Here is a 23365-nt window from a genome sequence, read left to right as displayed (position 1 = left end):
CTGTGAATAACACAGAAAAGAACAAAAAAGATATTTCTTGTCTACATGGGAAAGCAAGCCAACATGGTACGAATACACCATCTATGATAAAGAAAATCTTTCCATTCCAATAGTCGCAGATGATCCAAGCAGGGTGCAGGGCCCCACCCCCAGATGCAAGGAAGCCAGCAGCAGATTCAGCAGTGAAGGGGTAGGGGTGCCAAGCAGCCAGACATGTAGCCGGCGGCAGCACAGAGTCACCATGGTTGCTCTGCCTGGCTCCATGGGAACCCTCAAAGCGCGAGGCCCAGGGCAGATGCCCCGATTTACAACCCTCCCCGGACAGCCCTGCCATAGTAACTCAGGAGAATATTAAATACTAGCTACTAAATATTTTTAAATCAACAGTTCTGGGTAACCTACATCTATCCAAGAATCATAAACAGTGGAGAATTCTATTAACATTGATTTTCAAAAAATTCCATAGGACTGGAAAAAACTAATGCTTCTATATTCAATACAAGTAAACAAGGATGACCCATATAACTGCATGCCTGACATCAACCTGCAAAGCAAAGGAATGCTGATACACAACTTGATTACTAAAGGACTGAGGGAGGGTAATATGGTTCTGACATTTGTTATCCTTCCCTTTCACTCCCTAATTGCCACAGCAGTGCCTGGCACTGACATCCTGAAAACTGCCCTCCATGCTTCAGCCATAAAAGCCTCACATAACCCTACATCACTTTTGCTCTTCTGGAGACACAGAAGCTTGTAATTTTGACTCTTGTTATTCCATTTACCTTTCACTTCCCTGCTGCTACAGGACCTTCAGGATCCCACATTCCAGGGCAGTTGCTTTCTGGCCTGCTCCAGCACCACCGTGCAACTGTCTGGCCCTAACAGCCAGACCTTTTCTGCATCCAACCCAAGGACCACACGACTGTCCCACCACAGCATTCCAGCAAGTCCCCTCCGGGTCTTCCCAACCCTAGCTGCTGAACAATTCAGACTCCTGCCCAATTCCCCCACAGCTTTCCTCAACTGCCAGGACACCTGCAGATGCAACAACCAGAAAGTCTTCACCCCATCCTCTGCGTAAAAAACTTCCAGACCTAAAATCCCAACCATCACCAAGTTCCCTTCCACAGCCCAACAATGTGGAACCTTGGCAGCCATAAAAACAGAGAGCTGCCCTCCCTCCCAGCTCCAGCATGGCCTGCCAACCCACTCCCCACCAAGCAGGAACCTCCTGGCTCTGACAACAGCCCTCTGTCCAACAACTGACACAGAACCTCCTGCCCTGATGCCCGACAGCTGCCCCGGCCCTCCCTGCCAACTGCCGCGGAACCTTCCGTGCCCGACCCCTGACAGTTCCCACCCCTCCTCACTGGCTGTGGTACATTCAATGGCCATGCTGTCCAGACAGCCATTCCTGCCCATGCCACCCAACTCTTGGGCACCCCACAGGTGTGAGCACGCAGCGTTTTTTCTTTCTTTTTTTAAGGAATTCTTTTTTCGTGTTCTAAGCCAAATCAGTGAGTCATTCAAGAACCAAATGTGACCCTGGTAGTTGACATGAGATCGCACTGTCCTCGCCTGTGACCCACGCACACAACCCCGCCCCGCCCGGCAAATGCCGACACTTTTCTAAAGACGGTGAAGGGAGGGGGACGCAGCACCGACTACACGTGCTCATATCCTGTCCTCCTGCCCCACAAACCGCCCGCCTGCTGCCCCGGAACGGAAAATGGCGCGCCCTCAGTAAAAATGGCGACCGGGTGAAGGTCCCTTCCGCCCGTAGTCTGAGCCGAGCCGAACCGCGGCCGGAAACAGCTGAGCGCCGGGCCTATTAGAGCGCGGCGCTCAGTCCCCGCCGGGTGCTCGTCGCCCGCAGAGAGACGAGCCGCAGCGGAAACAGCCGAGCGGCGCCCGGGAGGAGCCGAGGCCGGGGTGGGTGGTGTCAGCCGCAGGGCGGAAAGTGCCGAGCGTGGGCCGGGCCGCGCCGAGCGGCGAGCGGCAAGCGGCGAGTGGGCTCGGAAACAGGCGAAGCGGAGGCGGAAAGAGCCGAGGCCGGGGCGGAAAGAGCCGAAGCGGCGGCGGAAGGAGCCGAGGTGGCCGGCAGTTGCCGACACACCGCAGCGGCAGCAGCCTGGGCGGCCCCGGCCCCGGCCCCGGCAGCGAGAGAGAGTCCGGCCCCGACCCCGAGCCCGGCCCGGCGCCGGGACCCGCCCGCCCTTCCCCTCCCCGCCCCACCCGGCCCGGAGCAGGCGGCTGCGGCGCGGCCCCCGCCCCGCCCTCCCGGCCCGGCGCCCCGGGCCCCCCTGCCCCCGCGGCCCGGCCCGGCCTGGCCCGGCGCGGCCCCGTGGCCCGGCAGGATGATCAAGCTGTTCTCGCTGAAGCAGCAGAAGAAGGAGGAGGAGTCGGCTGGAGGCACCAAGGGCAGCAGCAAGAAGGCGTCTGCCGCGCAGCTCCGCATACAGAAAGGTGCCGGGGCCGGGCCGGGGTGTCTGCCCGCCACGGGCCCAGCTCCCAGTGGCACTCCCAGGGCAGGCCCGGCCTAGTCCAGCCCCGGGGGCTGGTGCCGGTCCTGCCCACGTGGGGCGGCCTGGCTGGGGCGGCAGTCCCCACCCCCTCCCCGGAAGGTACCGCTGTGCCCCGCGTGGGGATTCCTCCCCCTCCCACCCCGGGCTGCCTGACATCTAGACTTGCCTTCCTGGCCTGGGTTGGACCTCCCCCGCCCTGTCCCAGACAGTGCAGGATTCCTGTTCTCCTGTCTGCCGCAGGGGCCCTTCCCTGGGGTGGGATCCAGGGGTTGCCACCCACCTGCCTCATGGTGGGAGCCACCTCTAGGCTGTACCCCCTGTAAAGGGCTTCTCTCAGTGAGGCCTAGCTCTTCTCCCAGGCATGTTGAGAAGCCCTCGGCACCATGCTTGAGGGGCATGGGGCAGAGAGGGCCATTTTGGCCCATTGGGGCCAGTTCCCTGCAGTTCCAGGCAAACCCAAGAATTCCTCAGCATCACTGCTTCAAAACCTGACACAGAATTGCAGGGTATGACACCAGAGAGACCCTTCAGTCTGCCGATGGTGAAAGCAGGGGCAATGAGTGACAGGAGTAACTTGTTAACATTTGTTCAAAATATCCATGGCAATCTGCCTAAGGAGATCTGTTCCTTTCTGACCCCAGATTTGGCAATTGAACCAATTTTCTGACTGGAAGAGGAAGATCCTCCTGGCTTTTTGAGTACTGGCAGGGATGTAAGCACATCAATCAAATACCCTCAGCCTTAGCTTTCATTTGTGGAACCTCACGTTGGGCCCCACTGGCCATCTTCCCTTGTCCTGCTTTCCCCTCTTTCCTCTTCAGTGTGCCCTTTGGATTATGCACCTGCTGGGCACCCATGTTACAGCTGGAGTCTGCCTTAACACAGGACCTGGATCTGCCCCATGCTGCCATGTTGGCCATCACTACTGCCTTGGCACATCTTGTGATTGAAGAGCTGAGAAGCCTCTGTTATGAGGCCCCTAAGAGCCCTCTGGTGATATGCCCTGCAGCACAGCTCCGTGCCCACTTTTCATACCGATACCAGAAGTTACCCAGAGAGCTACCATTTGCCCCCATTTCTTCAGTGTAGACAGGACAGCAAGAATCCTGGCTAGCGCTTTGTTCATGGTCCTGGACCCCAGAAAAGCTATTAAACTTCCATGATTCAGGGGTTTGTTCCTGGGTGTCAAGATCCATTCCCCACCATCTGAAAGGTTGGTACTGAGACTGGAAGCCCTGGTGCCCTTTCTGTGCTGATCTTTGTCCTGGGTTCTGTTCCTGCCTCTGTGCTAATCACAAGCTGGATTGATTCCTTCTTGCATCTCCAGTGGTTTTGTGGCAGTCGATAAACCCAGGACTTGCATTGTTCCTGGTAATGAAGGCCACAATCTTGGTGACAGGGTTTAAATATGACCTCTCCCCTCTTCTAAAATGCCCCATCTGGGACCTAGTGAAACAGAAAAGTCTGTCTGCCAGTCCTGTCTCTAGTTTCTGACTAGCTCTGAAGCTTCCCTGATATGTTGGTCTTCCCTGAAACATCCTGTACAGAGGACCAGGCCTAGTCCCATGTGTTTTTTTGTTTGTTTGTTTGGGGTTTTTTTTTGGGGGGGGGGTGTTGGCTTATGGCAAGCCACAGTTTAAGGAAGCTGGGGTGTTGGTCAACTTCAGCTGGAAACTTGAGGGAGAGCAGTGAAATGGGGCTGGTTCTTATTAGTTTTTAGGGTATGGTTGATGCAGAGAGTTAGAGTATCCTTCAGGAGGCGAAGAAGAATGGAGAGCACAGGTTCTCCATTCTGGATGTTTGACCACTGGGGTAAACCTTCCTCGGTCTCTGGCCACTAGTTAGTGGCATAAAGAACAAAACTGTTTCTCAGCACCTAGAGGTGGGATGACAGGCCTTCATTTAATAGGCTGCTGGGAAGAGATAACAGAGACTAAGTGGGATAGCTTGCATGACTAGCACTGTCATGGATGGGTTCAGGAAGGACAGGCAGGGGAGAACAGGAGGAAGAATACTTGCACTTCATGTAAAAGAGCCATATGATTGCTCAGAGCTCCAGTATGAAACTGGAGATAAGCCTGTTGAAAGTTCTGCGTTAGGGTCAGTGGAGAGAGCAACAAAGATGATGTCATGCTAGAGGTCTGCGATAGGCCACCAGACCAGGAGGAAATGGTGGATGAGGCTTTCTTCAAACAACTAGTGGAAGTTTTCTGATCACAGGCGTTGGTTCTCATGGGGGATTTCAATCACCCTGACATCTGCTAGGAGGATAATACAGCAGTACGTAGGGAAGCCAAGAAGTTTTTGGAGAGTCCTGGGAACAACTTCTTGGTGCAAAAGCTGGAGCAGCCAACTAGGGGCTGTGCTTTCCTTGGTCTGCTGCTCACAAACGGGGCAGAATTGGTGGGGAATGTAGTAAGTAGGTGGCAATTTGGCAGCGGCGACCACAAGATGATCGAGTTCAGGATCCTGAAGAAAAGAAGGATAGAGAGCAACAGAGTAAGGACCCCGGACTTCAGAAAAGCAGATTTCAACTTGCTCAGTGAACTTATGGGCAGGATCTCCTGGGAAGCCAGTCCAAAGCGGGGAGGAGTCCAGTTGAACTGGCTGTAAAAGCCTTATTGAGAGTATGGGAACAAATCACCCTGATGTACAGGAAGACTAGCAAGTATGGCAGAAGACCAGCTTGGCTTAGCAGGGAACTCTTTAGTAAACTAAATCACAGAAAGGAAGGTTATAAGAGGCAGAAACTTGGACAGACAACTAAGGAGGAGTAATAAGAGTATTGCTTGGGCATGCAGGGATGAAGTCAGGCCAAAGTGCAATTGGAGTTGCAGCTAGCAAGGGACCTGAGGGTAACAAGAAGGGTTTCTACAAGTATGTCAGTAACAAGAGGAAGGTCAGGAGAAGTGTAGGTCCCTTACTGAATGGGGGAGGCAACCTTGTGACAGAGGATGCAGAAATGGCTGAAGTACTCAATGCCTTTTTCACCTCAGCCTTCACAGGCACGGTCAGCTCCCAGACTACTGCATTGGGCAGCATAATGTGGGGAGGATATGAGCAGTCAAAAACGGTGAAAGAACAGGCTAGAAACTGTTTAGAAAAGCTGGACATGTACAAGTCCCTGGGGCCAGACAGGATGCACCTGAGGGTGCTGAGGGAGCTGGCTGATGTGATTGCAGAGCAACTGGCCATTATCTCTGAAAATTCATGGCGATCGGGGGAGGTCCTGGATGATTGGAAAAGGGAAAACATAGTGCCTGTATTTAAGAAAGGGGAAAAAGGAAGATCCAGGAGACTACAGGCCAGTCAGCCTCACTTCAGTCCCTTCAAAAATCATGAAGCAGATCCTCAAGGAATCCATTTCTAAGCACTTGGAGGAGAAGGTGGTGATTAGGAAGAGTCAGCATGGATTCATCAAGGGCAAGTCCTTCCTGACTAACCTGATTGTCTTCCATGATGAGATGACTAGCTCTGTGGCTGTTGGAAGACCAGTGGATGTGGTATACCTTCATTTTACCAAGGCTTTTGATATGGTCTCCCACAACACTGTCACTAAGCTAAGGAAGCACAGGCTGGATGAATGAGCTGTAAGGTGGATAGAAAACTGGCTGGAGCATTGGGCTTAGAGGGAAGTAATCAGTGGCTCACAGTCTAGTTGGCAGCTGGTCTCAAGTGGAGTGCCCCAGGAGTTGTTCCTGGAGCCGGTTTTGTTCAATATCTTTATCAATGACCTGGAATATGGCACAGAGTGCACCCTTAGCAAGTTTGCAGATGACACCAAGCTGGGGGGAGTAGTAGGTATGTTGGAGGGTAGGGCTAGGATTCAGAGTGACCCAGATAAATTGGAGGATTGGGCCAAAAGAAATCTCATGCGATTCAGCAAGGGCAAATGCAGAGTCCTGCACTTAAGACAGAACAATCCCATGCACCAGTACAGGCTGGGTGCCGACTGGTTGGGCAGCAGCTCTGAAAAAGGGACTTGGGGGTTCCGGTGGACAATAAGTTGAATATGAATCAAAAGTGTGCCCTTGTTGCCAAGAAGGCTAATGGCATACTGGGCTGCATTGGTCAGAGTGTTGTTAGCAGGTCAAGGGAAGTGATTATTTCCCTCTATTCTGCACTGATGAGGCCACATCTGGAGAACTGTGTTCAGTTTTGGGCACCCCACTACAGAAAGGATGTGGACAAATTGGAGTGAGTGCAGTGGAGGGTAATGAAAATGGTGAGGGGAGGCTGGAGCACATGACTCGTGAGGAGAGGCTGAGGGAACTGGGATTATTTTGTCTGGAGAAGAGAAGACTGGGGGGATTTAATAGTAGCTTTCAACTACCTGAAGAGAGGTTTGAAAGTAGATGGAGCCAGACTGTTCTCAGTGGTGGTAAATGACAGAACAAGGAGCAGTGGTCTCAAGTTGCAGCAAGGGAGGTTTAGGTTGGATATTAGGAAGATTGTTCTCACGAGGAGGGTAGTAAAGCATTGGAACAGGTTACTTGGATAGGTTGTGGACTCTGCATCCTTGGAGGTTTTCAGGACCTGGTGGGACAAAGCTTTGGTTGGGATGAACTAGTTGTGGCTGGTCCTGCTTTGAGCAGGGAGATGGACTAGATTACCTCCTGAGGTCTCTTCCAACCCTAATCTTGTATAATTCTATGATAAACCTGTAAGGCTGGGTGGGGAGTTCCAAGGCTTGTCCTTTCAGCTTGTAATTAAGGGCCTGGGTGGGGGCTGCATTTGAACAGCTATAGAGTGGAGATTCTCCACCCCTCCCATGTATGGCCCTCTTCTGGCTTGTAAGACAAGGTATGAGTCTTGGGTCCTGCTCACTGTTCACCTGCTTCTTTCCTATGTATAACTTGCTCAGTGGTGGTGGTACTACCAGTTCCACAACATGTAGCCTGATTCCTAGGCCCTTCTATGCTACTTTTGTCCTGGAATCAGTCCCCAGTTTTTTCAGGGACCCACAATCCTGACCTCAGTGCTGAAGCTCCAGTCTCCCTTCCCTTTCCTTCCCCCCACCTCCCCCAGGTCTTCCAGAGCACTTGTTTGCTTGTGTCCTGATCTGGAATTTGGATCTAGCTCTCTGGTAATGTTCTCAGTTTACTGTGCTCTGAGTGATGAAGGATCCCAACTTGGATTATACCTATATATGTTTCTTTGTGATATGCTTCAGTACTGACCTGATTTTTCTGTGATCTCAGCACCCTTCCTTCCTCAGAAATAAATGACACCGTACTGCATGTTGAGTCAGCCTGTGGGCCTGCCTCACCGTGTTGAGAGAGTGGGGCCCATGCTGGGGGATGGGTACAAGTCCCTTCCAGGAGCTGCTTTAAATGTGAAAAAAATAGTTTTCTGTTGTATCCCCTCTAGGATCAGGTTAATTGTATCTGGATCTCTTTCCCCTGGGAACGAACAGCATGTCTTCCCACCCCATTCTATCCCCTCTGAGGGCAGCAATCAGACCAGAATTGTTGTTTTCCATCCTGTTTCATGTGTTCATACTTACCTACATTCAAATGTCCCAAGGGCCACCTCTGCCTTTTCATGGGCCATAGGTATCTCAGTAGGTTCCACCCTACTGTCAGGAACTTGATAAAGTATGGAGTGAGGCAGAGCTCTCCATCATCAAGGGGAGGTGATGGGGTCAAGGAAGGGATCCAGGCTTATTCTTTTAAGATGACTCATTTCTCTGCTTCTCCTCCCGCAGACATTAATGAACTAAATTTACCGAAAACATGTGAAATAGACTTTTCTGACCAGGATGATCTCCTGAACTTCAAGTTAGTTATCTGCCCTGACGAGGTAAGTGGAGGGGCTGAGCTGGAAGGGGGCAGCTGCATGCTACAATTGGCCCTTGTTTTCCTGCTCTGGGAACCCCTGGCTGCTGTTTATCTGATTTGGCTTCTCTTGGCAGGACTAGTTCCTTTTGCTAAGATCTGTGGGGTGAAGCTAAGCCCCAGGCCCCTTGGAGTTGACCCCTTCCCTCTGCCCCCCTTCCCTTGAGTAGCCTCTCTTGCTAGCTAAAGTTTCTCTCTTGCAGGGCTTCTATAAAGGAGGGAAGTTTGTCTTCAGTTTCAAGGTAAGTCTCATCTTGATTGTTTGACCTCCCCATGAGAACTGGCCCAGAGGAGACGTGTTCTCTTAGGCTAGGGATGAACCTTAGACCCCTCATGTTGGACCCTCCCTGCAGTGTGTCTGACCTGGTGTGGAGAAGAGTAAGAGAAGAGTGTTGACTTGGAGTTGTCTCTGGTGGCTCTTAGCCTGGTTGAAGGGATTGGCCCTGTCCTTGCTCTAAAGGTTGAGGGAACCAGCCTAGAGAGCTGGCAGCTTTCTCATAGTTGTCCTGTTCCCTCCTCCTTTCCCACCAAGGTCAATGTGGAGGAGGAGGACCCAGGAATCCGGAGGCTGGCCCAGCCACCAGCACTTCCTCCACCCTTCTCTGGTCAAAAGGAGCAGGCAGCCCTAAATTCAGGGAGAACTGTGAGACCTGGGGTTCTTGCAAGGGCCCAGTCTTCTCATACCTCTTGTGTGTCAAGGGTACTGGGTGGGTGTGCTGAACGTTAAAACTTTCTGTCTGAACCATGAAGTTCTTGGGCTGAGCTGCTCTATGGAAGGGAGGGACTTCTGGGAAATAACTCCTGTCTGTCTGCAGGTAGGACAAGGTTATCCACATGACCCTCCAAAGGTGAAGTGTGAGACGATGGTGTACCACCCCAACATAGACCTAGAGGGCAATGTCTGCTTAAATATCCTCAGGTAGGGTGTGCGCCTGCTCTGGCATGGTGTGGGGAACCTTTCCCATCCCCCTCCCAGACAGTTGCTGCTAGGAGTCATGGCTTCCACTCCAGTGCCACTACTGTCCCCTTCCACACAGGCTGAGGGAGGAATCTATCAGCTTTACAATTCTTTCCTCAAAATTGCACCTCTGGGCTCCATGTGCCTCTTCCATGTGCTGTGGGGCAACCTATCTCATCTGTCTGTCAGGTCCTGGGGCAATCTCCCTCTGGTTTGGCATTACTTCCTTTTGTGCTGTCATGTCCTTCCCCTCCCTGCGGGGCTGGCTTTGTTTCTTCACTCTGTGTGCTTACTGTGGTGTATGTGTTTTTTATGCCCTGCAGAGAGGACTGGAAGCCTGTACTAACAATAAACTCTATAATTTATGGTCTGCAGTATCTCTTTTTGGTGAGTACCCAGAATGGGGGACTTGGGGATGGGGAAGGGGCTTCCCCAGCACAGCTGGGGCACTTGGTGGGAAGGACCATGTGTTAACACACTGTTGTGGGGTACTGTGAAAGGAACCCTGTTATCTTAGCAAGTTGTTGTGGTAGGTAGAGTCACCCTGAAGTTTCAGTATTGATGCATGGCTTGGAGGGCATGTCTCGGGTTTTATGCAGTGGTTCCACGAACTCAGGGAGCAGTTTTGTGCTCAGCAATTGGTTTAGGCTCTCTGCAGACTTGGGTAGCCTTTCACTTCCAGGGAATGGGTGACTATCATGTAGGGTTTGTAGGGAGTTGGCAGGGTCCTCACTTGGCAAGCCTGGAGCATATCCTAGTGCTGTCTCTGGAGCAGGTGTACTATCTGTGCTAAGCTGTGTGTGGTGTCTTAGTCTGTCAGGTATGTAAAGATCATACTGAGGGTGATATAATTGGGTCTGTGGCCATAGCGATGGCCCTTTTTCCTCGTTCATCTGCATTAGTCCCTGGTGCTGCTCTTCTACTGCTCTACTTCCACTCTTGGTACCCAACAGCTCCTACCAGCAGGGCTCCAGCAGGGCAGGCAGGAGGTCAAGCTATCTCTAACCTCTTGAAGCAGCTTTTGGAGAGGTCTGCCTCACTTTGAACATATGTGTAGAGTCTTTTCTCCAGTGGTATGTGGCTGTATCATGTTTTGACAACCATGGAACATCTTGAAAAGATCTGGAAGCAAAGGGAACAGGACATCTCAGTGCGGAGCACTGCTGCTTCATGTATGAGTGTGTCCTGTGCCAGCCCCACCCCTCAGGCAGCATTTAGAAGTCCTTGGCTACCCTGATCACTGAAGGACCTTGGCCCAGTGATATCTGCATGGGTCCACAGGCAGCTGGGGGCAACTCACTTTATTTAAATTAGCTGAATAGGCTGTTGACCCTGAAACCAAATTGAATTAGTATGTTTAAAGTTATTGCCATTAATACTGAACCCTCTTTATAGGATCATTTGGTAAATATGTGAATTCCCTTAAATGCTTTAAGGCAGTTGATTGAATGTATTCTGCCCCTAGAATCATCATCAAATCGAATTTAAATACCCCAGGGGCTGCTCTGCTAATCCAGTGCTTGCATTGAAGTCAGTACAACCCACCAATTCTGTCATCCTCTGTCTTAAGTGTTATGTAGCTATAACTGAATAGCTACATCTGATCACCTTACAATGTGTTGTTAGCTCATGTGAGGCAAGGTGGTGCTGCTTTTTTTGTTGTAGAGGTGATAGGCAACTTGACCAAAGTTATGGGCAGTCTGTGGCAGAGCCCCATCAAACCTTGGGTCTTTCAAGTTACATACTAGTTCCATAACTATACTGCCTCTCTTAATACCATGAAGCCAAATTGGATTTCCAGTGCACTCCAGATTGTAGGTCCTGCTTGCTGTTGTATCCAAATGGATTTAGCTTGAATTGTAACTTTCAGTATTTCTGAACAGTTGCCAAGATAAAGTTGAAGCTTTTTTCCCCAAACTGACCTGTCCTGAACCTTTGTTTTTAAAGTATGTCAGTCTCTGTTGAAGTGCCTTGAAAACAAAAAAGGATTTTCTTGCATTTTACACATCCAGAGGGGACCACTGGATCATGTTAGACCTCTTTCCATCACAGGCAGAGATGCCATCCAGTTACTTATGTATTGGCTCCAATAACTTGCATTGAACTACCTTCAGCCTTCAACCACCTGAAGAGGGGTTCCAAAGCGTATGGAGCTAGACTGTTCTCAGTGGTGGCAGATGACAGAACAAGGAGCAATGGTCTCAAGTTGCAGCAAGGGAAGTTTAGGTTAGATAAAAGGAAAAACTTTCTCACAAGGAGGGTAGTAAAGCACTGGAACAGGTTACCTAGAGAAGTTGTGGACTCTCCATCCTTTGAGGTTTTTAAGACATGGCTAGACAAAGCCTTGGATGGGATGATCTAGTTTGGGGATGGTTGTGCTTTGAACAGGGGATTGGACTAGACCTGAGGACACTTCCAATTCTAATTTTCTATGATTTTAAATTATCTCCAAGATCAAGTATCCAGTCCAGATCTGAAAATCATTGGGGCGTGTCTTCCATGATTCTGTGCTGACCCTAGGAGTACTGCCATGAAGCACAGTGCTCACTTCCACTTGATACATGCCAGTGTGGAGACTAGGCTGCTGGTTTAGTAAGACCTCCTGAGTGCACACTAAGAAGCCCAACTGAGAGGTGCTCAGGCTTATTCTGAACTATATAAACTAAGCTTTGATATTTTCTGCCTGTGAGCAGGTGGGTGGGGTGGGGGATGCTTCTTGGAGGCGCTCCCAGGGTTAAACATGCCTGAGGAGCTGAACATGCTGCTGCTACTGCTGTCCTTGGGAGTTCATTCAAGTTGTGAATTGCCCTTGCTGTGAAAAAATGTGCCTTATTTTTAACTTGTCCTCTTGTAACAGCTTCCAGCTGTTGCTAGCTGTGTCTTTGCCTGCTAGATTTAAGAGCTCTCTAATACCAGGAGTTTTCTCTCTCAGAGGTATTTTAGTCAAGTCACTGCTCAGTCACTGTCTTGAGAAAGCAAACAGGTGAACCTATTAGTCCCACTATCCTCTCAAGCGCTCAGATATTTTTTGTGGCGTTTCTCTGCACCTATTCCAATCAGTCCCCATTATCTCTTAAGTGCAGACACCAGAACCAGATGTAGTGTTCTGGCAGTGATATTGCCACTGCCACATGTGATGTAAAATTGGCATTTTACCTTGAAATTTGCCATACCCAGACTCCTCTCACTGCAGAGACTGCATGGAAAGCCTGGGAAAACTGAGAACAGATGAGCCATTTTGGAGAGATCTTGTCACTTACTCTTTCAGCGTGTCTTTCTGCACAGAGTAGAAAATTATGGAGTTGGAAAGGTCCTTAGGGGTTGTCTAATCGAGCCCCTTGAATAGGTGCAGGATTTCCTGTTCCTAAACCATCCCAGATGAATGCCCATCCAGCCTTAGAAATATACAGTGAAAGAGATTCTGCAGCTACCCTGGGCACTTTCTTCCACTGTTTTTCTGCTTTTACAGTTGGGAAGTCTTGTCCATCCTCCCTCCTCACCAAGGTCTAATCAAAATCTGCTTTGTTGCAGTTTGAACTCATCGCTTTGTGCTCTGTGTTCTTTGCGAGAGAGAATCCATTTTTTTTTAGGTTTTTTTTTTTTTTTTTTTTCATGACTACTTTTCAAATTTTGGAGAACTGCTATCCGCTGCTTCCCAAAAAATCCCTGTATTCTAACCAAACATACCAGAGACCTTCAGTTGTGTGATGTCTGTTGGCTTTGCAGCAGGAAAAATGGCCTTTTAATATTGGTCTAGTGGGGAAATGTCCAACCAACTGAACAATTTCTGGACACCATACAGGACAAGGATTAAAGCAGTCTTTGTAAACTGAACTATTGCTGACTCTCCGAACTCCAGCCAAAAGGAGCACAGGCCTGGGGTTTTATCATGTCCAAGATCTTGCAATATGCTCTGTTAGTGGAGTGGAGTAATATTTTTATGAATGATCACTGTCCTGTGTTATGAAATATCCTGATCACATGGTAGTGTGGGTTTATCAGTGTGCAGGGTGGTATTTTTAACCAGCATGGCTGCTGATGTTCAACCCTGCTTGTATGAGTAGTATCATAGTAGATGGCTCTGCTCTCTGCCAGTGTTGCATGGGCATATAAGTGCAACCTATCCCTTAAGGAGGAAATGGGATGCCACAATTGTGGGTGCTCTGTGCATGCTGAATAATGCTGTGAAGACTGGGTGACCAGTGGTGGAGTTGGGTATGGTGATAAAGCATCACATGGCAGTGGGAGTGTGTTGGAACCCTTATCTGTCTGGTGCCAGATACCCAAATAAATGCTGGAAGGTGTTTTGGGTAACTGATAGAATTTTTATGCACAGTGTGGTGTTTCTGGGGAGTTTCCATAGAAACATACTCCCCACCCTTCCCTGGTCTCCTAAGCGTAGTCTTTGCTTTGGAATCACTTAAGAAACACCTTGTGCTGAATGCTCTCTCTGGCTGGGCATCAAGCCATACCAGGAGAACCTTCCTTCTAATGTGATTTGCAAGGGGAGAGGGTCAAGCCCAGAGGCTTGCTTTTTCTTAGGTGCTGTCCATGGATGAACAGGTTGGAAATAATTCTTTTTTTTGTTGATTTCTTGTGGTGGTGGTTGGGGAAGGAGGGGAAAAATATTGGAGCTGCTTCTTAGCTGGATGAATTATGGGATATCTCAGGGAAGCTGCATCTGAGGGTGTCAAATGAAATGTCAGTCAGTCACTGGAATTAAGTATGAATTTTATAACCTAAAATATTAATTAATAATGAATACTGACAAGATTCCAAACAATTTAACAAGTGCCTGGTAGGCACTTTTAGATTGGTAGAACTCAGTGGGCTTGTTTGACATTTATGCTCTATAGTTAAGCTGTTTATCATCCTTAGCAAGGATGCACTTGTATTAGTATAATTAATATAATACAAATAAACAGATCGATATAGTTGTAGTGGCTATGTGCCCACAGTAAGGAGGTGGTTTACATTATACTGCTATAGTTAGAGGAGAGCAGTTATATTTTGATCTGAAAGAATTTGTCAAAGAGAAGTCATTATACATTCTATAGAGCAGTGGTTCTCAAACTTTTTTTTTTTGTACCAGGACCCATTTGTAAACATCAGTTGCCAGTCCCAACCCAGTGTCCCTCGCTCCTGACCTGCTGCCCTCCACACCCAGCCCCCAAGTGTTTGGGACATGGGGGGAGCCCAAGCAGCCTCTCATAGGCTGGAGCTCTGCCAGCCTGCAAGGAAAAAGCCACAGTTTCCTACATTTTTCTCCTTCAAAGGAGAATCTGTTTCTAATGTTTGTTTGTGACCCTGTCATATTCTTGCAACCCACTTTTGGGTTGCAACCCACAGGTTGAGAACCGCTGCTATAAAGCAAGACACAGATGTGTAGTGATATGCCCAAGGTCATCCAGCAGGCCAGTGGCAGAGCTGAAAATGCATGCAAGTGTCCCAAATCCCAGTCTGGGACTGGAAATAGCAAGGTCTAGTGATCCCTGTTTCACCTCACCTCGAATGACTCGAGCCAAAGCTCCTGATAGGGGAGGTGGGGAGGAAGGTGGAAGCTGAGTAGAGGAGTTGGGATTTGGAGGGGTTGTATTCTCTCAACGAAGGCCATCCTGTAACCATCCTTGTATCTCCCTTCTAGGAGCCAAATCCCGAGGACCCCCTGAACAAAGAAGCCGCTGAGGTCCTTCAGAACAACAGACGCTTGTTTGAGCAGAATGTCCAGCGCTCCATGAGGGGCGGCTACATTGGCTCCACCTACTTCGAGCGCTGCCTCAAATAGAACTGACCAGCTGGCTGCCCGCTCCCCTCCTCCCCACCCCCTTCATGAGGGACTCTGCCAACACTGCTGCCTTCAGCCACCAGGGGATGCAGGAGCCAGGCACTGCAGGGCCCCCAAAGCCCCTTCCCAGCGCTGCTCAAATGGCCTCTGCCTGGGCAGCCCTTCCTCCTCTTACTCCTGCCCTTTTCGCCAAAGCCTCTTTACCCACTGGCTTGCTGTGGGGGAGGGCAGATGGTTGCAGGGGGTGGGGACCCCAGCTCCCACCTTTCCTGACCACGCAGTTCTGCTCCTCATGGCTTCCTGCTGGTTCCCAGCCCCCAAGTGGAGCACAGAGTCCAGCTGCCTTCCTGGGGCCCATTTGCTGCTAAGGGCAGAGAGACACCCCCCCCTCCCCCCCTGCACACATCCCTTCCTATACATCTGTGCTCTGGCACCCTCTACCTGCAGTGTGGTGGCACTGTGCCAGCTCCTCCCCTGGCTGGAAATCAAGGCCTGTCTGAGTACAACTATTTATTACAAAGGGGGGTTGTTGCAGAGCAGGGGGGGTGGGGCAGCCTCTCTGCCAAGGCCCTGGGGCAGTGAGCTTGGCCTGGCAGGATTGCTCCCCTCCCTTTTAGGTTCTGCTTCCCTTTTCTGTCTTTTTTTTTTTTTTAAAAACCACCCAATTTCAAACTGAACAAATGCTGATAATTAACCGTGAATGGCCTGGGGGGCAGAGCCTCTGCCTGCTGAGCCTTCCCTTTATGGAAGGGTGGAGCCTGTAGCCCCTGAGCTCGTTTCCCTCCTCCTTCCCCTCCCCTCCCTTGTGCCCACCTGCTGGGGCCTGCCCATGAATGAACTGGTTTTCTCTGCCACTCCAGTGACTCCCAGGAGCCCCTGGCCAAAAAGCCACTGTACTCTAGTGTGTTGGGTTATTAAAGGGGAATGTTAGTGCACTTCACTGCCCAGTGCCTCTCTGTGCTGTATTCCTACGCCGCTGTATACCCATCTCTTCCTGAGAGGGGAGATAAGACTTCTCTCCAGCCCTAACTGGCAGGGGTATAACATGCCTTTTGTCTTCTGCTCACAACCCAAAGCCTGGGAGTCCAGCTGCTGACCCACTGTACCAGCAGAAGTGGTTTATGGTGAGGTGTTGGAGGTGACCCCTTCTGGGGGGTTTGGGGTCAGCTATCCCTTCATGCTCCAACCTCCTCTGTTTAATTTTGGCTAAGCAGCTCAGGGCTGCTTCTCCTAGTTATTTTGCCTATTGTAGTGCCAGCCTCTCTTCCATGGGACCAGTAAGACAGCTTTAGCTCTAGCTTAGACCAGGGAGGGAGTCCAGGATTTTCAGCTGCCTCTGACTATAAGGAGCTGCTGCCACTTGTCTGCTGTGAAGAAAGGGGCTGGTTCTTGCCCCCAGCTGCCCACGGGGCAACCCCCCAGTCCCTGTTGCAAGACTAACCGGAAGCAGCACCGGGGGTGGGGAGTTTATGGGTTACCAGGGAAGCAGCCGCTTCCTCCCTTAACGGAGCAAGACGGGGCGGCCTGAACGCTTGCCCCGAAGTTAAGGGCAGCCCTGGCAAGCCAAGGCCGAGGACTGCCTCCACCCCGCGTCCCTCCCGGCTCAACCCGATCCTCGCCCGCCCCGAGCTCGGCACCACCAGCGCTGCGGCTGGCCTCGGGAAGCGGCTCCAGCTCCAGGCCGCGGGCACCGGTCTGCGCCTGCACCGAGCTCGGAGCGAGGCACAGCCGCCGTTCCCGCCGCCAGCCGGGCGGAGAAAGCCACTCTAGCCTCCCCCTCTCTGATTTCCAGCAGAATACCCCCACTTCCTGCGGGCGTTCTGTCTTCCCTTTATACTCTATGGTTTGTTCCGGCGCGCTCCTCGCCTCACGCTCAATCACGTGACTACGCGCTGTCACGCGGCTCCGCCCTTCTGATGTCAGCTGGGAGAAGGCGGAAGTGCAGGAGTGGGAGGTGGGTGTGGGGTCTTTGAGTGGGTCGGCAGGAGGACCGGGAAGGGGAAGGGGAAGGGGAAGGAGAAGGAGAGGGGGGTGCAAAGGGGAGCCCGGCGTGGGGCGGGTAGCACGGGCCCCGGCGCTGCGTTCATTGGTGGTGCCCCCCGGGGTTAGTGCATGGGGCTGGGTCGGTGTGGGTAGTGCGGGGCCGAGGGCTCGTGGTGGCTGAGCGGGGAGGTGGGATGGGAGTGGGGAGAAGGGCAGGGTAATCAGTGGGTGGTAGGAGTGAGGCTGAGGCTGGGACGGGAGGCCAGGCACCAGGAAGTAGCAGACCTGGCTCCAGGGATCAGAGTGCTCTGCTGATCAGGCCAAGCTGGTCTGGGCAGGGAGCAGGAGCAGGAGCTGGGGGGGGTCACTGTGATGTGTGTGGCTGGGGGGGCTCAGTAGGGGCATGGGACAAGAGGGGTTGGGGGGGGGGGAGCACCTGGCAGGATAGAGCCTCTCCTCTTGAATGTCCTGTCTCCTGCCATTGGCCCTGGTTTTGTATCCGTTTGTCTCAGGACTCCCTGGGCTGCTTATCCTGCTGGAGGAGTGCTCCTTACCCCATCTTCTTTGTGGGTAGTACACCCCCGCAACCAACTCTTCCTTTGGCTTTCTCTAGGCAGGATCCTTCTCTAACAACCCTTTTCTCTCCTGTGGGTGAGTACTATGCTTGAGATGGCTGCCATATGTGTTTGTGGTGGGCACTGTGGGTGGGGGAGAGGCTTCAGAAATTCCCAGCGGTCTTTGCTTGGAGTCACCAATCTCAGGTAGGTCTTAGCCAGCCGGCTGGTGGGGAGTGTTCCGGGGGGGTGGCCAGTACAGCCTTATTGTTCTTAGTGTTGTGGGTTGCTCTGGAGCACTAGCCATGGACAAGAATCCCACTGTGCCAGGTAGGGGACCACAGTGGGAGTCACAAGGCCATGTGACAGTATCCAGGGGTGTCATGTGATGCACCAGCAGCCCAGCCACTGACAAGATTTTGGTAGGTGTCCTAGAAGTGGTGGAGTCTGAAGGAGGACACTTGCAGTGACTTTGTGGATGTTCACAAGGCATGAGGGGTCATCTGGGAAGACAGGCCCTGGGTCTGTGAGAGAATTTGCCAAGTAAATGATGAAGGTGGCTCCATGGGTCAGATGAAGCCTGAGGGGACCTCTCTGTGAAAGAGAAGTGATGGAGAGGAAAGCAAAGAGAGGCCTGGGAGGTGAAGACAAGCAACTTATGTGACATGGTAGGGGGAAGGAGGGTTGGCAGAGGGGTACTGCCATTTCCCAAGCAGCACCAGAGGCTTTCTTCCCTGGACCCTCCCATCTCCCATTATATAGCACACTTCCTGCTTTTCACTCTCTTGGTGCAGAGTCCACATCCTGATCTTGTTTCTGTCCTGTTTGTCCTCAGGTGAAGCCTTTCCCTCCACAGCCAGCCAAGATGGACCTACTGTTTGGGCGTCGGAAGACACCGGAGGAGATGCTGCGTCAGAACCAGCGGGCCCTGAACCGAGCCATGCGGGAGCTGGACCGTGAGCGGCAGAAGCTGGAAACGCAAGAGAAAAAAATCATTGCTGACATCAAGAAGATGGCAAAGCAAGGACAAATGGTGAGGGGCAGGGGGAAGCTGCAAGCAAAGGTAGGAGAAGGGTGGAGGGAGTTGGCATCTCTATCTCTGACTCTACCCCCAATGTGATTCCGTGCAGGATGCAGTGAAGATCATGGCCAAGGACCTGGTGCGGACACGGCGCTACGTCAAGAAGTTCATCATGATGCGGGCCAATATCCAGGCCGTGTCGCTCAAGATCCAAACACTCAAGTCTAACAACTCCATGGCCCAAGCCATGAAGGGTGTCACCAAGGCTATGGCCACTATGAACAGACAGGTGCGTGTTCTCCCGTAAACCTTTGCTGCAGGGGGAGCTGTTGGCTACTTCAGGCCCACTTCTCCTAGCAAGGGGTGCTCTAGGGACCAGAGCAGTAGGGGGAGTTGGCTGTAGGGTGAAGTTCCTAGTTACTTCAGGTGCAGTAAACAAATGCTGCAAGGAACAGGGCAGGAGCTTTGTTAGCATGAGGGCTCTCAACTAGATTGGTCTCAGTAGGCATGCTGTAGGGAGTGGCATAAGAGCACTGGCTTTGCAGAGGGGAGCTTCTGTGTGCTTCAGCCCTACTTGTTTAGTCAGCAATGATGTGGAGGCAGTTTTTTGCATTCTCTACAACCTCTGAGAGGACAGAGTGATTGTGCCCCTGCTCCCATCCCCCAGCTAAAGTTGCCTCAGATCCAGAAGATCATGATGGAGTTTGAGAAGCAGTCGGAGATTATGGACATGAAGGAGGAGATGATGAATGATGCCATTGACGATGCTATGGGTGATGAGGAAGATGAGGAAGAAAGGTGAGGAGGATGGGCTGCCTCGGGATGGAAAATGGGCATCGGGCCTTCCTCTAATGCAGGGGTGGCATGGGCATGAGGAGCAGCCTCTGTTTGTGGCATGTGGCAGATCCGGGATGGAGCAGGGAACACAGTGGCAAATATGGCAGGGAGCAGAAAACAACACTAGATTGGGCAAGGGACACAGGGCAGGGAACAGAAAATAGAGCAGCAGATTGGGTAGGGTAAGAGTATCAGAGTGACACTCAGATGGTTTGGGGTACCAGTTTCATAGTTGGTAGGGTTGGAAGGGACCTGAGCAGATCATCTAGTCCGACCCCCTGCCATGGTAGGAAAAAGTACTGGGGTCAAATGACCCTAGCAAGGTGTTTGTCTAGCCTCCTCTTAAAGACCCCCAGGGTAGGAGTCAGCACCACTTTGCTTGGAAGTTGGTTCCAGATCCTAGCTGCCCTGACAGTGAAATAGCGCCTCCTGATGTCTAGTCTGAATCTACTCTCTGCCAGCTCATGACCATTATTTCTAGTCAGTCCTGGCAGTGCTCAGGGGAACAGGGACTCCCCAAATGCCTGCTGGTCCCCCCTGACTAGTTTGTAACAGGCTACTAGATCCCCCCTCAGCCTTCTCTTCTGGAGGCTGAACAGGTTTAGGTCCCTTAGCCTCTTCGTAGGGCCTGCTCTGCTGCCCCCTGATCATGTGAGTCACCCTCCTCTGGACCCTCTCCATGTTGTCCACACCCCTCTTGAAGTGTGACACCCAAAACTGGATGCGGTACTCCAGCTGCGGCCTGACCAGTGTTGCACAGAGGGGGAGGATCACCTCCTTGAAACTGCTCAAGATGCATCTGTGGATGCATGACAAGGTACGGTCAGCCTTCCTGACTGCATCCCCACACTGCTGGCCCATGTTCATCTTGGCATCAACAGTGACTCCAAGATCCTTTTCTGCCTCTGCACTGATGAGAAGGGAGTTCCCCAGCCTGTAGGTATGCTGCTAGTTCTTCCTCCCCAGGTGCATCACCTTGCACTTGTCGGTGTTGAACCCATCCTGTTCTCATTTGCCCACCCCTGTAACATGTCTAGGTCCGATTGCAGCTTATTCCTCCCTTCTAGCGTGCCCATGTCTCCCCACATCTTAGTTTTGTCAGCAAATTTGAACAGGGTGCTGTTAACCCCCTTATCCAAGTCACTGATGAAGATGTTGAGAGTGCGGGCCTGAAGACCGAGCCCTGGGGGACCCCACTGCCCACATCCCTCCAGGTTGAAAATGACCCATCCACCACCACTTTCTGGGTGTGGCCCTCCAACCAATTAGTGGCCCATCTGACTGTGTAGGAGTTGACGCCACAGTCCCCTAGTTTTTTAATGAGAATGGGGTGAGAGACAGTGCCAAAGCCCCTTCTAAAGTCCAGAAAAATTATGTCCACTGCTACCCCTGTGTCTAAGGATTTTGTGACCTGGTCATAGAAGGCCACCAGGTCTGACAGGACCTGCCTCTAGTGAACCCATGTTGGTTGCCCCTAAGCATAACCTCCCTCGTGGACATGCGCCAGAATAATTCTCTCAAAAAGCTTACCCAGGATCAAGGTAAGACTGACTGGCCTATAGTTTCCTGGGTCCTCCTTCCTCCCTTTTTTGAAAATGGGAACCACATTGGCCCTCTTCCAGTCCTCTGGCACCACACCAGAGTACCATGGCTCATAAAGCTGTGCTAGGGTCCCACAATGACCTCAGCTAATTCCCTCAGCACTCTGGGGGTGGAGATCCTCCAGTTGTGGCATGCCTGCCATAAAGTCTGGCTTCCACTGCTCTAGGTTGGGTCCCATGGATCCAACCCTAGGGTAGGGGGATTTGTTGGCTCAGATTATGGGGAGTGGAGTGTGGATCCTTTTCCCTCTAGACAACACCACTGGCTCGAGGGTAGAGGAGATGCTTCACAGCCTCCTAGCTGCTAAGAGTCCCACATGGATATCAGAGCACCTTTTTCTCTGTATCCCTCTTGTCCAGGGCATGGTAGGATGGGCTGTGCTTTTCCCTCCTGGGGAGCAGTCCTCATGTGCAGCTTTAATCCTCTTGTCACCCTTCCCCACCAGTGATGCTGTGGTGTCTCAAGTGCTGGATGAGCTGGGACTGACCCTGACAGATGAGCTATCCAGTAAGTACCTGTCTCAAGCTAGGCTATCCCTCACCTCTCTGTTGCATGCTGGTGTACTGGGACATGCAGTACGGTAACTGAGCTCACTTGCTTTAGCTCAGATAGACCCATTAGCTACAAGTATGTGGGCAGGGTGTCTGCTGGCTGATCCTGCCAACCTCCTGTCATCTCCCTTGTGGAGCAGGTGGGCTTGGGAGTAGGAGGCAGCTTGGGGCAGTCTGTGTATGTGCACACCCTTTACCCCTTCCCCCCCCATTAAGAGCATGAGGGAGATTTCTGGAAGCGGGAGGGGCTGTGGGTGACTAGAGATAAGCTTGGGGCACACCAGCCATCTGGTTGTCATCACTCCTCTTCCTGCAGACCTGCCTTCCACTGGAGGATCACTGAGTGTTGCAGCTGGTAAGAAGGCAGAGCCCTCGGCCACACTGGCTGATGCAGATGCTGATCTGGAGGAGCGCCTCAAGAACTTACGCCGGGACTGAGCTTCTGTGGGAGCTGGGTTTGCACTCCCTGCCACCACTCCACCCCCATGGTGTGGTGCTCCAATACATGCATATTCCTCTCTCCAGCAACCCCAGTCCCACCGCGTGTGTCCTACTCTCTGCTGCCCTTTCACCCCAACCCAGCCTTCTTGGGGGAGCACTACCCCTGTTTGCCATAGGGGTGGGGGTGGAGCTGATACTGCTGGAGTTGGGGCAGGGGAAGCCTCTTGCTTGTTCCTGAAGAGGGTTGGCATGCTGTCAGCCTAGGTGTGTGTGTGTTTGCATGTGTGATTGGGGGTCCCTGATCTGGGGAGTAAGTGGGCATGGTCAGGGGCTGCCATGTTTGCTTATCTCTGGGGAGGGGTCATTTTCTGGGAGTGGGGGTTGAGCTTTCAACCTTTCAGTTTGTGGCTCAATTACACTAATGGGGGTGAGGTGGGGGGTGTTCTGTGACTAGTTACGATCACACTTCTCCAGGACCTGCACTCCTGCTCCTCTATCCCATGTGGCAAGAGTAGGGTGGGCATAGTAGCTGCTGCCTCAGTCCAGTAGGTACATCTCTTCACCCAGTCACTGGAGGAGGGCTCAGGATGTGTTTGGGGATCAGTTCCTGTGGGGGGAGAGGGAGAACAAGATATGGCAGGTCCGTGTCCTTCCCAGGTGATAGAGAGCAGTGGGTTGGGGTGTGAGCTACCCTTCCCCCCCTGTGCTGAGTATGGTGCCGTTGCCTGGCCCAGGCTGCAGTATGCTCCTTGGCATGGGATACAGGTGGTAGCTGTAGGCTCCTTTGCCATCTCCTGGCCAGATAAAGGCCTATCCTCTCTGTTGTAATAAAGCTGTAGATTTGTATCCCAGGTGCTGGCTGGCTGGTTCTTGCTCTGCGGATGGAGCAGGCAGGGAGGAGGGGTGTGCTTTATAGCCATCTTTGCTCTGCACCCTTGGCCATCTTGGCAGGTGCAGCTCAGGACTGCAGTTCTCAGCTGGTCATGCTCCCATGCCTCTGCCTGCCTGAGACACAGCACTGCATGCTGGGAAGTGTTTGCATGGGGTTGCAGCCTGAGGAGTAGGGAGGGAACAGGCTCTGGTCTAGGGTTACTAGCAAATTATCAATTGGAGCAGAGGTTGGCATGCAGGCCCCCACCTCAGCTTTGTGGGGGAGGGTCTGCTCCTTACTGCCTCTTTCCAAAGGCTTCACCTGGCCTGATTTGAGGTCAGATGTGAGCGCTGTGCTCAGTCTGCCCTCCTGCACCACACTTTTGCTTTTTCCTGAC

At 51.9% G+C, this 23365-nt stretch overlaps 2 protein-coding genes across 4 annotated transcripts; both read left to right on the top strand.

Annotated features, from left to right (window-relative positions):
- The first annotated feature begins 2061 nt into the window (after positions 1–2061).
- On the top strand, positions 2062–16048 carry UBE2M (ubiquitin conjugating enzyme E2 M). Its single transcript, XM_090049049.1, has 6 exons — positions 2062–2469; positions 8236–8330; positions 8569–8607; positions 9181–9284; positions 9647–9710; positions 14968–16048. The coding sequence occupies exons 1-6, from the start codon at positions 2361–2363 to the stop codon at positions 15106–15108; spliced, it is 552 nt and encodes a 183-aa protein (XP_089905175.1). The 5' UTR covers positions 2062–2360; the 3' UTR covers positions 15109–16048.
- Positions 16049–16951: 903 nt separating this feature from the next.
- Positions 16952–22948, top strand: CHMP2A (charged multivesicular body protein 2A). 3 transcript variants are annotated; one of them, XM_090049046.1, is made up of 7 exons: positions 16952–17062; positions 17604–17742; positions 18481–18678; positions 18776–18955; positions 19334–19464; positions 21551–21612; positions 21973–22948. In XM_090049046.1, exons 3-7 carry the CDS (start codon positions 18511–18513, stop codon positions 22092–22094), a joined length of 663 nt encoding a protein of 220 aa, XP_089905172.1. In that variant the 5' UTR covers positions 16952–17062; positions 17604–17742; positions 18481–18510; the 3' UTR covers positions 22095–22948. The 3 variants fall into 3 exon arrangements, with proteins under 3 accessions (XP_089905172.1, XP_089905173.1, XP_089905174.1); XM_090049047.1 differs by having other exon boundaries at positions 16972–17062; positions 17705–17742; XM_090049048.1 differs by lacking the exon at positions 16952–17062 and adding an exon at positions 17118–17212 and having other exon boundaries at positions 17705–17742.
- Positions 22949–23365: the final 417 nt, after the last annotated feature.

The sequence above is a fragment of the Crocodylus siamensis genome, chromosome 5 (genome assembly GCF_052110815.1).
Source record: "Crocodylus siamensis isolate JL-2025a chromosome 5, ASM5211081v1, whole genome shotgun sequence".
Lineage (NCBI taxonomy): Eukaryota > Metazoa > Chordata > Crocodylia > Crocodylidae > Crocodylus > Crocodylus siamensis.
The sequence above is the reverse complement of the archived record's forward strand: the minus strand, read 5'-3'. Positions and strand labels throughout refer to the sequence as shown.